Here is a 14,135-nt window from a genome sequence, read left to right as displayed (position 1 = left end):
AGTATTAAACTCTGTGAAACATCTTAGAGGTTGAAGAATGGCTTAGGGTAAAAAAAATTATGGATTTATTTCGCAGACAGATTAAACAATGCACCAAACTGATATTTCTAGGCATCACTAGCTCACTTAGGCAAAACGAAATGGAATAGCCCGACTCGCGAGACACAAGTGAAAAGCAACATGCCGGATAATTGAGCGCCACCGCCGGCAACAAAAGCGTGCCGCTGCACCAGATGCGTTTACATTTTCATTTATTATCCAATAAAACCAAAGTGAGCTGAAGCTGGGCTCTGCTATACAGCTGGAGGGAAAATAAATATGTATACATGTACGAGTATATATGAGCGCACTTACATGGCTGAGATTATAATTTGAATGCATTTCAATACTATAAACCAGAAGCTAAATTGGTGTGTGTTCGTGCGCTATCTGATGCACGCTATCAGCACGCAAGCCGTGCATTAATTTTGAAATTAACACAATACACGAGCGTATATGAATATATGTACATTAGGGTGGCCCTTAGTTGTATGGAGGATAAAAAAAGTTTCTGGATTCTCGATCGCACCCCCCAGAAATATGCGAATAGCCCAAAAACTAGTATATACAAAGTTTTGGGTCAATCAAGCGCAATGAGCTTGAAATCCTGAAAAAAATAAGAATTTTTATTTCTCAGACTTCCATATTTCAAAGTCACACTATCCCTTTCTGGTCTTCCATACCGTAATAAGATATTAAGAATAACATTAGAACCGTTATAACGGTATATCACGAGCATGCGACGCTTGAGAATGCACCACATTAAATTTACTTTCATATTTGTATTTCAGTAACTCTATCATCAATCGACCGATTTTTAAGATTGTGGTAATTTTGGAAAGGTAATAAAATGCAGATCTTATTACGGTATGGAAACCAGATAGTGTGGCTTTGAAATATGGAGACATAAAAATGGCAAAAATTCTTATTTTTTCAGGATTTCAAGTTCCTTGCGCAACCTCTAAACCTTTTTTGATTGACCCAAAACTTTGTATATACTAGTTTTTGGGCTATTCGCATATTTCTAGGGGGTGCGATCGAGAATCGGAATACTTTGGAAAATAAGGGCCACCCTAATGTACATATGTACATATGAGGTCTTTGTATGTTCAGCTGTTTGAAACCGGGTGGCGCATGACACTGTTCTCCCTTAGGATGAGATAGGACCATGTTAGAAAAATTCTCAATCTTCGGCCGTTTGTCACCATGAGCCTGCAAAAATTTATAGCGTTTTCTTACCTCAAATGTTGCATTTTTTCTCGGATATTCTGTACTCGGATATTCAAATCGTGAGGGAGAGTGAAATGTTTTTGTTTTTTTATCATGTAAATAATAGAGCACATTCAAAGAGTTTATTCATCGAGAAAAGAAAACACGAAAAATAGTGTTAGCTCTCGAAATTCGCAGACAAGTTAAGGCTTAAAGAATTATTCAGCACCTCACTTCGACCGACCAAAGTTCATTGAATGTTAGCAATAATAGCTAATCAACTTTTTCTCATGTTTCCATTCTGAAAGTTTTTTAGCAACACCCGGTATACAAATATATAGATAGGTACGATTGTATGCCTTTACTCGACAACTGGGTACAATTTATGACAATTTTTAGTTTCGTAACTCCACAATCTCCTAATCAGGCAAAATTAGTCAAAGAAAATATTAGAGTTGTTGTTGTAGAATTAAAATCAATAATTTATGGTTGCGACGAATTTGTCTAACAAAGGCAGCAAATAACAAACTGATTAATTTGAATGATTAATTTTGATTGTTTTTTGATAAGAAACGAAAAAGTTTTAATAATAGTTGAGACTTTTCACACTATTTGCATTCAAATAGTACATACATACATACAAGCGGCGTTAAACATAAGAACATGCACGCTTTAATTGTTGGGAATACTTGCTGGCATATGTACATGTATCTTGTATGTACATACATATACTCATTAGGATGATCTTTTGTGTTTTAAATAAGTTTTTCTTTACGACGTCGCCCTTAATATGACATACATTTAATGTGTATGGCTGTTGTAGCGCTTGCAGATATTTCATACACAACTTATAGTACCAGGATCAATGACTAATATTCTATTATAATACACCATCTCGTTCAGTTTGATTCGACTTAGTGTATTAACCTTTACCGCCTCATAAACATATGTACATATGCAAGGTCGAAGCATTAAATCAGATTAAATTGTATGCAGTAATACTTACAATGTGTTATTTAATACGTCCATCCGTTTTTGCGGTTTGTTTGGAATGTTAATGGAATGTTTACGTTGTACTTATCGCACTTTAATACTTTACTACCTAGTATTATACATTTATACAACGGTAATTTCACTTGGAATCTTGAATTTTTATTTACCGCACAGATCACAGCTAGCAACTTTTGCTATTTCATTTTTTTCATGTAAGCCACAGACGATTCTCTAAACAAAACAATGCAATTGATCAATGTAGTCTTTGTTTTGCACTTAAAAATAAACACCGCAGAAAGAATGTGGAAAAATAACGCGGCAAATGACGAATATGTGGCACATAAACAAAACAACAAATCTAGTTAGAGAAATATAATTCCGTGAATGTGTGTTTGTCATCGCCACATAGCTGCTGTGCCGAAGCGACCCGGTTATGTTCCAACTGGCTTGCCGCTAACACACCCACCGCGTTCGCAGAAAGCGTTTTTCACTTAAACATTCGCTTTATAGCAGGCAAGGCATTCATTTGTAGCATTTAAGGTATTTCAAATTATATTCTGTATATGAATATATCTATTCATATGCAATGTTTGTAGCTCTGATCGCCCTTTGTGGCTTGGTTAACACTTGTAGATTTTCTTTTACTTATATTTTTTTATGTATATTTACTTATATGTGTACTAGCACAGTGCGAGCTGGCTTTTTACGTATTCACTATCTCACACACACACGCTCGCACAACAGCAATATATGTAAATGCGATGAATTTCATAGTATTACTGCCGATTTCACAACGAATTTCTATTCACTCAACTTATTTCCGCAATAACCCAGCGATTAGGCATATTTTTACGGCGGGAAACGCGAAATTTAACCGGAAAATATCAAAGTGAAAATTGAACCGAGACGGAACAGCAAAATTCAACAAGTGGTGCAGTGACGATGGAAAAGCGAATTGTCCAATCAGAATGTCACGGAATGGTTGAATTGTCAAAAACATATGATCGCAGCAGCGCTCAATTTGTATTGTGAGAGAGAATTTGAGAGCGGATCAGAAGTGTTAAGCGCTGCGCCACCTATTTTGGATTTCGGCGCCGTTGGGTTACAGTGCTGTTTGAAAAATTGTGACGAATGTTTGGTATGAATGCTGATAAGAGATATTAAGGCGAAATGAATTGTAGTAAACAATAATAATAACACTAATAATAATATACAATGCCATACAAGAAATTTGCAAAATATATGCAAAATACAAAAAAAAAAATAAAAATATTTGTTTTTGCTATATTGTGTTTTATGTTATTTAATTGTGAGTTGTAATTAATTTATTTTTGTATAATATTTGGAAAAATGAAATAAAAATAATAATAATGAGCTTGGCAGTACAATGAAAGAAATATCTATAAATATGTATTTTGCAGTACTTCCTGTTAGCAGATATTGCACACATACATGCAATAGCTGAGATCAAATATGGCTGTACTTGACGGAATGAGTGTGGTTTTTCTGCTTTTCTGTGGTATACATTTAGGAGTTACAGCGCAAAAGCACACTCAACACTCGGACAATCCCTCAACTTACAACATTGGTGGTGTGCTGGCGGATCCCGAAAGCGAGTCGCACTTCCGCACAATAATATCGGTAAATCAGCATAAGTGAATACTTATACTATACTTTAGTGCATTCCTGCATATATATACAGAGGTAGTCAAAATTATTTACACATCGGACGTTTTTTTACATGTTTCACAGAAAAAGCTTTCGCTTGTTGTTGTTGTTGTCACAGGGTAACAAAATGCTATGTTGTTGTAAACCTTGATCCATTCAAGTTCCATCGTTTGGCAAGAATAGCTGGAAATATGGCGGAGAAATAAGCAAATTAACTGAAGACTCGGAGTAGTCAAAAGCATTTACACACATTTTTTTTGCGTCAAAAGTATTTACACACAACTTCAACTATATTATCCTGTTCCTATTTAATGATAACTTTAAAATTTTAATGTTCAGTATAAGTTCCTATTCTAAGGCAATAAATTCATAATTGGTTACATTACCATTGGCATCAATAACAGCCTGCTTTATGGTCCGAATTGATTCAACCCAGTTGTGCGCTAAGTTAACTGTTAATTTAGACCAAATGTCGGTAATCTCGGCGTTTTCGGTTATTATATCAATTGTCCTGTGATATTTAACGAGAGACCAAACATTTTGACTAAAGTTTTGGTCAGGGCTGGGCGGAGGTCAACTTGATTTGCTTCATTAAAAACTTTTGTAGGTAAAGATCCCTTATGAAATGGAGCATTATCCTGTTGTAAAATGCAGTCAAAAGTTGGAAAAGGCCGACGGACCACTAGAATGGCATGATCATGTGAATTCCTATATATCCGGATGATTTAGGGCCCCTAAATTAGTACCAAATCTTCAAAACAGAAGTAAGGAAAATTTTCAAACAAATTTCAAAAAAATCATAATGTCACTCCCGACTCCTTTTAGCGTCTAAACTGCATTATTCTTCTTTTCACGTGGTAAATGCATAAAGCGTTTACTAAGAAAGTCCTGGAACTAAAATTAAGCCTTCTCTGCCACGACAGGCTTTAGGATGCAATCAATGGCAAATGAGAGGCATATCGCTTTTTTGATTTCAGAAATTAAGCTTTTTTGGTTTCGGAAGTGGTCAACTTTATGCGCAACGTATGTATTTATGTTACTATTTTTAAATGTCCTTAGCAGTGTAGCATCATTGGCTGTTCATGCAATATGCTGATTCGATGATGCTGCAATATTAAGAGGACTATTTGTGGGATTTTGTATGACAGTTCCTACTAATGTTCTGCATTCTCTTTGAGTTATCTCAGGTGGCCGTCCAGTTATCTTTAAATTGTCCTTGCAATATTTCGTGTCCTTCTTTTTAATAACATTATAAACAGTATTCCATCAAATTCTATAATATTTAACTAACTCCGAAGCCGAAACCCGAGTCTTAAACTTGGTAACAGTCTCCAATCTAGTTAAAATCGATAATTCCTTTGTTTTCGATATTTTATTTACTAACTTTTTATGCCGAGCCAAATATTGATTTTAAGGCTGAGTTAGGTTGTTAAGAATGCAATAGAATCCAATTACTACTTTTGCTCAAACCAAATCCAAGGATTAAGGTTAAATCGCCGTGTGTAAATACTTTTGACTATTGCGAGTCTTCAGTTCATTTGCTTATTTCTCCGTCATATTTCTAGCTATTCTAACCAAACTGACTTCATTCGCTCAGGAATATATCAAGGTTTACAACAACATAGCATTTTGTTACCCTGCGACAACAACAGCAACAAGCGAAAGCTTTTTCTGTGAAACATGTAAAAAAACGTCCGATGTGTAAATAATTTTGACTACCTCTGTATGTTGTCATACATAATATGATTTATCAAAGTTATTCATATTTTGTATAAATTCACACAGAACCTGAACTTCGACCAGCAATATGTGCCACGCAAAGTCACCTACTACGACAAGACAATACGAATGGATAAGAATCCAATCAAAACAGTGTTTAATGTTTGCGATAAGTTGATCGAAAAACGTGTAAGTACTCAATTAATTAATTAACTTCAATAAAATACATACATATATACATATATAATAAACATAATCGTAATAATAGTATATCAGGTTGGAACTAATTAAAGTTCCGGTTCGATAGCCTGATCCATTCTATGATCGGTGCCATATGGATGTATGACTTCAAATTCACCCAGAATATTATATAAGAAAAAAATACAATATGTAATTATAACATAAACACCAAAACTGGGTCGAAAGTAAAAGTCTGTGGTGAGAGCACCCAGTAAAATGATAAACAAGCTAATTATAAGGAATATAGTGCAATTCTCGCCCATTATTCCCTCGCCGAATTCCTAAAAGTTAGAGTAAATTTTGGATTAAATAATTTAGCACAAATTAAATATTTATATACAGCCTTGGCCAAAAGTATTAGGCACCCCATTAAAATACAAGTATTCTCAAATGTGGCTATCAAAGTTACCACTTCTTTTTGTAAATGTCTTACATGGGTGTTTAACTGTTGATTAAACGAATAAATTTTGTAATATTAAAAGTTTAAGAAAAAATTAAGCTAAAACTAAAAATTTTCATTTTTAAGAAATTTATAAAATATTTTATATTTTTTTATTTTTTTTTATGTTATTATCACTATATTCATTGTATTTTCACTGTTTTACTAATAAAACTTCATTATTTCACTTGTTAAAACAAAAAATTCAGTAATTAGTGGGGTGCCTAATACTTTTGGCCAAGGCTGTACATATGTATATTTTTTAAATTACCGCAATCACGAAGTTATCAGTTGTTAGTGTCTTATATAGTAAGGTTGAGCCAACAGCCAGTAAAGAATCTTGAAAATATTTACTAGTTGAAAACATGGGTATGTAAGAAGATATCTGCAACTCACTGAATAGCGGTCCACCGAAGCAAGCGGCGAGCGCCATATTTTGATAGCCCTGCCGAGCCAAATATTGATTAGCTATCAAATCACCAATACTATTTGCCCAAGATAAAAGAGTGACGCCAAAAAAGGAACTACTGAAGCCAGTAAAGATGCTAAGGACCGCGAGTACATTCACGATTTCAGCACAGCAAATGCGCACAACGAATACAGAACCAGCAACGCTGAGAATGGAGAAATACTGCGGAAGAAATTGAGAATACATGAGTACATGATACACTATTACCGAATATTATTTTATGTATAATAAGTTACATGATGATAAAGCGGCGTTCGATTCGTGTTCGAATTAAGAAACAAAATAATAGCCAAAGGACATGTTATCAACGCCGACCATAAGAAAATTGGTAAGCCAAAGAGGGAATACTTGCTGACTGAAGGCGAAACCCATTGTAAGTCAAACATCAAGGCAAGTCCAAAAGTAATTGATGACTTACGTGTAATATAGCATATAAATGAAGGCAATAACACCATTTGTGTGCAATTCAAGAGACGAGACCAGCCGCGACCTTCTTCTCCTTGATCGGTAATTGGTATGAATATCTTGAGTACCAGCAATATCGGCATTCGTAATATTATGAACACTTTCATTAGCAAATTGGCACTTTCCCATTCGCTATCATCATATGGCTTGAGGCTAAGATAGAATTGTTGCCAAAGTGTTGGTAAGTTCGACATAACCGAATCTGAGTAAATGATACTTGGATCACGACGATCTAGAAAAGACAACTTCTTTTGCTGCCGAATCGCACCCTGTGCACGCAAGTCATTCAGACGAATGAGATCTGTACAGAAATGTTTTACATAATTCACTCTTCATAATTGATAAATCAAAATGATTATAAATAATTTAAATAAAATAATTATAATTACACCAGCACATTACGAATCGGCGAATTCGATCAAATTTAAAGCACCCTAAATGTAGACTATTGTCGAAATACATTTCTTGAAGAGAATACCGATATCCGATGTACAATAGTAAAAATTTGAGAGGAGCCTGACTGCAATCAATAATGAAATTGTAAAACTAGAGCCAGTAATTCTAACCGGAAGTTAGCGGAAATAATAATATATGAACTTGAACTTTATATGAACTTGATGGGACTATACTTCTGTTTTCGGAGCTGATATTTAAAGTGCTTTCTTACTTTTACAAGATACATACCACACCCATGCCAAATATTTACAATAACTTCTTATTTATATTATTTACCAATATTGGAGAGCCTCTTAAAAGTTTGCCTCCTGATCCGCAATACTGCGAAGCAAAATAGTAAACAAATTAATTATTGAAGGTGTGATGATGTTGATTTCTAAAATACTTACTTTTTGTAGCGCGTCTCACTAGATACTGATCAAATATAACCACAAATAAGTAGCAAAAGTAAATGCAAAGTGTGACTAAAGAATAAAAGATTTCATTGATAAAAATGCATACACACACACTCATACACATTGAGATACTCACTAACACTATCAAGCACCGATATGGCATTATCTTTCTTAATTATATAATCGACAACACAGATGTCGAGTAGAAGGAATAGTGCATCGCGTAACAGTAAATAGGGTTGTGCAGCAAATGGGTATCCATAAAAGATAATGCCAGCCACAATGAGCACCACAAAGAGTGCCGAGGCGAAAATATCTGCATATAAGCGACGGGTGTTGCTGTCAAGATAAGCCAGACTGCTGAATATATCGGGTGCGCCATTGCCAAAAGCGACCAATGTAACGCCAGCAACGTTCTCACTCATTCTTAATATGCGCGCCAACACCGCCAGAGCAGGACAAAAGCTGGTGGATAAAGGAGCGAAGTTATTGAGATTGAGCAAAAAATAATTGCTAGAAATAATAATTACAAAACGTTACCGATAAACGTAAAGGAGTTCGGTAAGAAAGAAAGTTAGGAAACATTATGTGGCACACCGCGGCGTATACGCATCTTTCTTTCATCCACATTAACTTACAACACATCTGCAGCTACACCGAAAATAATGAAATAAAGACAGATAACTATTAGCAGCACGATCGATGAGACTGCAGCACCCAAAGTGGTGGATATTCTCAGTTTACAGAAGATGATGTGTATGTAGTTGATCAAGTAGACATTGGTGTAGCACGAACTGGATTGGGCAATGTAGTCGCATCTCTCATCCAGCGGCAGTGTAAGCAGTGCGCTACAACTTTGCTACGCAGCACAAAAACGAGAAGAAAGTTTAGCAACGATGAGCATACTTTTAAACGACATTCACTTCACACATTGGAGGTTTCCATCGCTAAGTGCTCGTGTCGCTCAAAATGCGGCGAAGTTTGATTGATGGTATTGAAGTTCTCATATAATATCATGCTGCAGTTGTATTTGTATACTACAGAAGTTAGAAATTTTATATTTTTGTTTTATTTTTGAAGTGAGAAAAGAGATAATTAGAAAAAAATTACACAATAAATAATCAAAAATGATTAAATCTGCTGAGTGAACACATATCAAACAGAGTTTCTTTCATAAAATCTGAAAGTCATACTAATTTCTATTTCAATATATATATTTTTTAAGGTATTTCTTCACTATTCGAATTTTCTCGAATTATGAATGACGAGAAACCCTTATTATGATATTTTACTCTACACATTTTTCCCTTACCCAACAGGTCTACGCCGTTGTTGTATCACACGAACAAACCTCAGGTGACTTATCACCGGCAGCAGTCAGTTACACGAGTGGCTTCTACCAGATTCCAGTTATTGGCATTTCCTCGCGTGATGCTGCCTTTTCCGATAAAAATATTCACGTTTCCTTTTTGCGCACAGTGCCGCCGTATTACCACCAGGCGGATGTCTGGCTGGAAATCATGTTTCACTTCGGTTACACCAAGGTGAGGCTGTTTGTTGCGTTTAAATGATATCACAGAGCAAACATATTATTTTTGTTTTTTTTTTTCTGCCAGGTAATCATAATACACAGCTCGGATACGGATGGGCGCGCGATACTCGGTCGCTTCCAGACCACCTCACAGACGAATTACGATGATATCGATGTGCGTGCCACCGTTGAAATGATTGTGGAATTCGAGCCGAAGTTGGACAGCTTCACAGAGCATTTGATTGACATGAAGACCGCTCAGTCGCGCGTGTATCTCTTATATGCGAGGTAAGACGCTATTCAATTTCTTCATTTTATGAATTTAATGCACCCACTTCGCCTAACACACACCGTACAGCACCGAGGATGCACAGGTTATTTTCCGTGACGCTGCACTGAACAACATGACCGAGGGTGGACATGCTTGGATTGTCACCGAACAGGCGTTGCATGCCAACAACACACCGGTCGGGGTCCTCGGACTGGTTTTGGAGCACGCCAACAACGACAAAGAACACATAAGGGTAAGCACGAAAGCGCATAATCAAAAGACACATGTTTATAAATGTTTTTAAGACCGCATACCATCACACGCGTGGTCTGCAATGCCTTAGTGCCAGTATTCATCTGCCATTCAGTTGATTCACGCGCATTAAAGTAACACTCTCATGCTTCTGATTACCCACGAATACACACACAGGCACATAAGTATGTCTTGCCACCTTGTCTTCATAACATAATTAAAAATGTATGACATACGTGTTGACCCAGCACACAAAATACGTCATCCACAGCCCTTTATGGAAGTAATAGGGGATAGAGTGCTGAGATAGAGAGCCGCTTCAGAAAGTTTTAATGCCTGACACATTAAATTCCTCGAAGTTTGCAGCTTTCGACCCTTTCGTTGTAAGAACCTTCATCAATTTTGTCATTGACTCTAACAACTGCTTTTACAATTACATCGTCATTGGTAAAAATTAAATAAGAGCTCTCACACAATCTATTCCTCATACATCTCTCTCTCTCTTATGAGATACCTAAATCAACCATTCTCAAACAAGTTACTCAACTAGCCTAAAAACAAGTACTCCTTGAACATAGTCTACTCGTTTTTACTGCTAGTAGTACCACCAAACAAGCGCATTCTCTCATACACACATGCTCTTACAACGAATGTTTGCACTAGGCATTCCATAATTCGCTGATATGCACACCTTTACATACAAACATGGTTTACATATATGGTTTACTCTCGTGCTGCTCATGTCTCATTTGCCACTTTGCGGTTCTTTTAGGATAGCGTTTATGTACTCGCGTCGGCAATTAAGGAGATGATGTCCAATGAAACGATTACAGAGGCGCCAAAGGATTGCGGTGATTCAGGCGTTAATTGGGAGTCCGGTGAGACAGACTATGTTTGCTTAAAATGAATTATTAACTCACATAAATGCTCACATATACTACTTGGTATATTAATGAATACATATATGCGCTCATCATTTTGTCCGTATGTGTGGGTATGTTTAGGTAAACGGCTGTTTCAGTATCTCAAGACGCGCAACATAACAGGCAACACGGGCCAGGTGGCGTTTGATGACAACGGTGATCGCATTTATGCCGGCTATGATGTGATAAACATACATGAGAAGCAGAAGAAGTATGTTGTGGGCAAATTCTATTATGACCCTGTGAGTAAACAATTTTGTCTGATTAATGATTTAAACTACTTCATACAATATAAAAAAACTGTGTTTATTTTTAGGAAAAAGCGAAAATGCGCCTACGCATCAACGACAGCGAAATTTTATGGCCTGGAAAACAAAAGAAGAAGCCTGAGGGTATCATGATACCTACACACCTGAAAATCTTAACCATCGAAGAAAAACCGTTTGTCTATACACGTCGTTTGACGGACGATGAAGTCAACTGCGATGAGGATGAAATACCTTGTCCGCTGTTTAATGCCACCGACGGCAGCGGTTGGTAGACATTTTACTCAACATCTCTCCTATAATCACTTTTCTCACTAAACTGAAAATTTTGCAATTTGATTATCACTGTTTAAGGCTGAGGTTCCTGGGCTATGAATTTAATTTCTAACAAAAAGTTTCTTAAACTCATACAAAAGAGCATTGTTCTTCATCTCATCTAATTTATCTAGTTTGAAATAGAAAAAAGATTAGAATAGCTGAGGGACGTCCTTCAATGATTTCATATTTTATTTTTTTCTCATTCACATTATTCTAAATGTCACTTTGTACCATTTTCCTTCTGCCAATCTTTACTAAACTCTTTTAATAATGAGTAAATGCAATGCTTTTCTTGCAGAGAACGAGAACTGCTGTCGTGGCTATTGCATCGATTTGTTAAACGCTCTTTCGCATCGCATTAATTTTACCTTCGATTTGGCACTCTCACCGGACGGTCAATTCGGTCATTACACCTTAAAGAATGTGAGTTCGTCGAGCTCGGGCGCGATTACATCGCGTAAAGAATGGAGCGGTCTGATTGGGGAATTGGTGAATGAACGTGCCGACATGGCGATGCCACTCACCATTAATCCAGAGCGTGCCGAATTTATTGAGTTCTCGAAACCGTTCAAATACCAGGGCATCACAATACTCGAAAAGAAACCATCACGTTCAAGTACTTTGGTGTCGTTTCTGCAGCCATTTAGCAACACGCTATGGATATTGGTAATGGTATCTGTACATGTAGTCGCGCTGGTCCTATATCTACTCGATAGGTAAGTAGGGTTATACAACCCCGATCCTATCACGAGATCAGTCCTCGCATACGTAAAACTTATAATAATTACATTCGGTTATCAAAATGTGAAAACCACTGAGAGCTGATCTCTCGACCATGCACCCTTTCCCCAAACAACAACAAACTCAATCAAATAAAATACAAGCTCACAAAATGATATTAGTAACACAAAAACCCACTAACGATCGCCGCTCATCGATCATATGCCGAAGCCCTCTAAGCATTTCATTTTCCAATACCCACTATCGTAGTCTTCTTGTAGTGCCCCTACCACAAACAGGTAAATAACAGCACTGCAACCACGCTTTTCTTGGCGATTTTTCGTTTTCTTTTATTTTGCACAGATTCTCACCGTTTGGACGTTTCAAATTGTCGCATACGGATAGCAACGAAGAGAAGGCTTTGAACTTGAGCTCCGCTATCTGGTTTGCCTGGGGTGTACTCTTGAATAGCGGTATTGGCGAGGGAACGCCACGCAGTTTCTCAGCACGTGTGCTTGGCATGTTCTGGGCGGGCTTTGCGATGATCATTGTCGCATCGTACACTGCCAACCTGGCCGCTTTCCTCGTGTTGGAGCGTCCGAAAACTAAACTTAGCGGTATTAATGATGCACGTCTGCGGAATACAATGGAGAATTTGACTTGTGCGACGGTGAAGGGCTCATCGGTGGATATGTATTTCCGACGTCAGGTGGAGTTGTCTAATATGTACCGAACAATGGAGGCCAACAACTATGACACAGCAGAGCAAGCAATACAGGATGTGAAGAAAGGGTAAGCGGAAAGAACTTATGGGTATATATATTTGTAATAACTTCGCTTTGTGAAACTTATATTTAATAACAAAGAAAACTAATGGCCTTCATTTGGGACTCTTCACGTCTTGAATATGAGGCGTCGAAAGATTGTGAGCTAGTTACTGCTGGTGAGCTGTTCGGACGTAGCGGATATGGCATCGGTTTGCAGAAAGGTTCACCGTGGACGGATGCGGTTACGCTCGCGATTTTGGAGTTCCACGAGAGTAAGTTGCTGTGAAAAAAATATTATGGAACAATTGCAAATTTATTTATTTGTTTAAAGGCGGTTTCATGGAAGCGCTCGATAAACACTGGATTTTCCACGGCAATGCGCAACAATGCGAACTCTTCGAGAAAACACCCAATACGCTTGGTCTACAAAATATGGCTGGCGTTTTCATATTGGTTGCAGCTGGTGTTGCCGGCGGTGTTGGTCTCATTATTGTCGAAGTGATCTACAAGAAACATCAAGTGAAGAAACAAAAGCGTTTGGACATAGCGCGCCATGCAGCAGACAAGTGGCGCGGCACTATAGAAGTATGTTTGTTAACCGCTAAGCACTAAGCAAATTAATTTCAACATCTTATTTACACTTTTCAGAAACGTAAGACCTTACGCGCTTCGCTCGCCATGCAGCGACAATACAATGTCGGACTAAACGCCAATCCGGGTACCATTAGTTTCGCTGTGGACAAACGTCGTTATCCACGCATGGGTCCGCGCGCACCCGAACAAGCCTGGAAGAGCGATGCCGACATTTTGCGAAATCGCCGCTACCTAGATGAGGCTGCCAAAGGCGGCCATTCACCCGCCGTGCACATGCCGATTTTGGGCAAAATGCGTCCACCAACCAATATGCTACCGCCACGCTACTCACCAGCATACACCAGTAACGTCTCGCATTTGGTGGTCTAATGGACACAAAAATATAATAAAATCGAATAAAA

At 37.5% G+C, this 14,135-nt stretch overlaps 3 protein-coding genes across 6 annotated transcripts in view; 1 reads left to right on the top strand and 2 right to left on the bottom strand.

Moving 5' to 3' along the window:
• LOC105221597 (inositol 1,4,5-trisphosphate receptor) overlaps positions 1 to 3,218 on the bottom strand; it is a 27,057-nt gene extending 23,839 nt beyond the window's left edge. The window contains exon 1 of one of the 2 annotated variants that reach the window (XM_011198695.3): positions 2,255 to 3,218. The gene's annotated coding sequence lies outside the window, so the exon portion shown is untranslated. The remainder of the gene's footprint in view (positions 1 to 2,254) is intronic. The other variant, XM_011198696.3, reaches the window with a different exon arrangement.
• The window catches only part of Nmdar1 (glutamate [NMDA] receptor subunit 1), an 18,242-nt gene extending 4,107 nt beyond the window's left edge, over positions 1 to 14,135 (top strand). The window contains exons 2-14 of one of the 2 annotated variants that reach the window (XM_011198694.3): positions 3,663 to 3,882; positions 5,695 to 5,817; positions 9,412 to 9,636; positions 9,709 to 9,911; positions 9,982 to 10,147; positions 10,919 to 11,024; positions 11,151 to 11,311; positions 11,386 to 11,602; positions 11,952 to 12,369; positions 12,737 to 13,165; positions 13,240 to 13,412; positions 13,472 to 13,725; positions 13,789 to 14,135. In XM_011198694.3, coding sequence (XP_011196996.1) covers positions 3,715 to 3,882; positions 5,695 to 5,817; positions 9,412 to 9,636; positions 9,709 to 9,911; positions 9,982 to 10,147; positions 10,919 to 11,024; positions 11,151 to 11,311; positions 11,386 to 11,602; positions 11,952 to 12,369; positions 12,737 to 13,165; positions 13,240 to 13,412; positions 13,472 to 13,725; positions 13,789 to 14,103 — 2,958 coding nt within the window. In that variant the 5' untranslated portion in view covers positions 3,663 to 3,714 and the 3' untranslated portion in view covers positions 14,104 to 14,135. Of the gene's footprint in view, positions 1 to 3,662; positions 3,883 to 5,694; positions 5,818 to 9,238; positions 9,318 to 9,411; positions 9,637 to 9,708; positions 9,912 to 9,981; positions 10,148 to 10,918; positions 11,025 to 11,150; positions 11,312 to 11,385; positions 11,603 to 11,951; positions 12,370 to 12,736; positions 13,166 to 13,239; positions 13,413 to 13,471; positions 13,726 to 13,788 lie in introns of those variants that run through there. The other variant, XM_054225995.1, reaches the window with a different exon arrangement.
• On the bottom strand, positions 5,901 to 9,185 carry LOC114803535 (mitochondrial sodium/calcium exchanger protein-like). 2 transcript variants are annotated; one of them, XM_029037753.2, is made up of 10 exons: positions 9,023 to 9,185; positions 8,731 to 8,951; positions 8,229 to 8,557; positions 8,087 to 8,161; positions 7,974 to 8,018; positions 7,195 to 7,542; positions 7,013 to 7,131; positions 6,704 to 6,938; positions 6,579 to 6,646; positions 5,901 to 6,149 (listed from the first exon to the last, which is right to left on the bottom strand). In XM_029037753.2, exons 1-10 carry the CDS (start codon positions 9,107 to 9,109, stop codon positions 5,916 to 5,918), a joined length of 1,761 nt encoding a protein of 586 aa, XP_028893586.1. In that variant the 5' UTR covers positions 9,110 to 9,185; the 3' UTR covers positions 5,901 to 5,915. The 2 variants fall into 2 exon arrangements, with proteins under 2 accessions (XP_028893586.1, XP_054081979.1); XM_054226004.1 differs by having other exon boundaries at positions 8,633 to 9,110.

This window comes from Zeugodacus cucurbitae, chromosome 2 (assembly GCF_028554725.1).
Source record: "Zeugodacus cucurbitae isolate PBARC_wt_2022May chromosome 2, idZeuCucr1.2, whole genome shotgun sequence".
In the NCBI taxonomy this organism is placed as follows: Eukaryota; Metazoa; Arthropoda; class Insecta; order Diptera; family Tephritidae; genus Zeugodacus; species Zeugodacus cucurbitae.
This window is presented reverse-complemented; position numbering and strand designations above follow the sequence as displayed.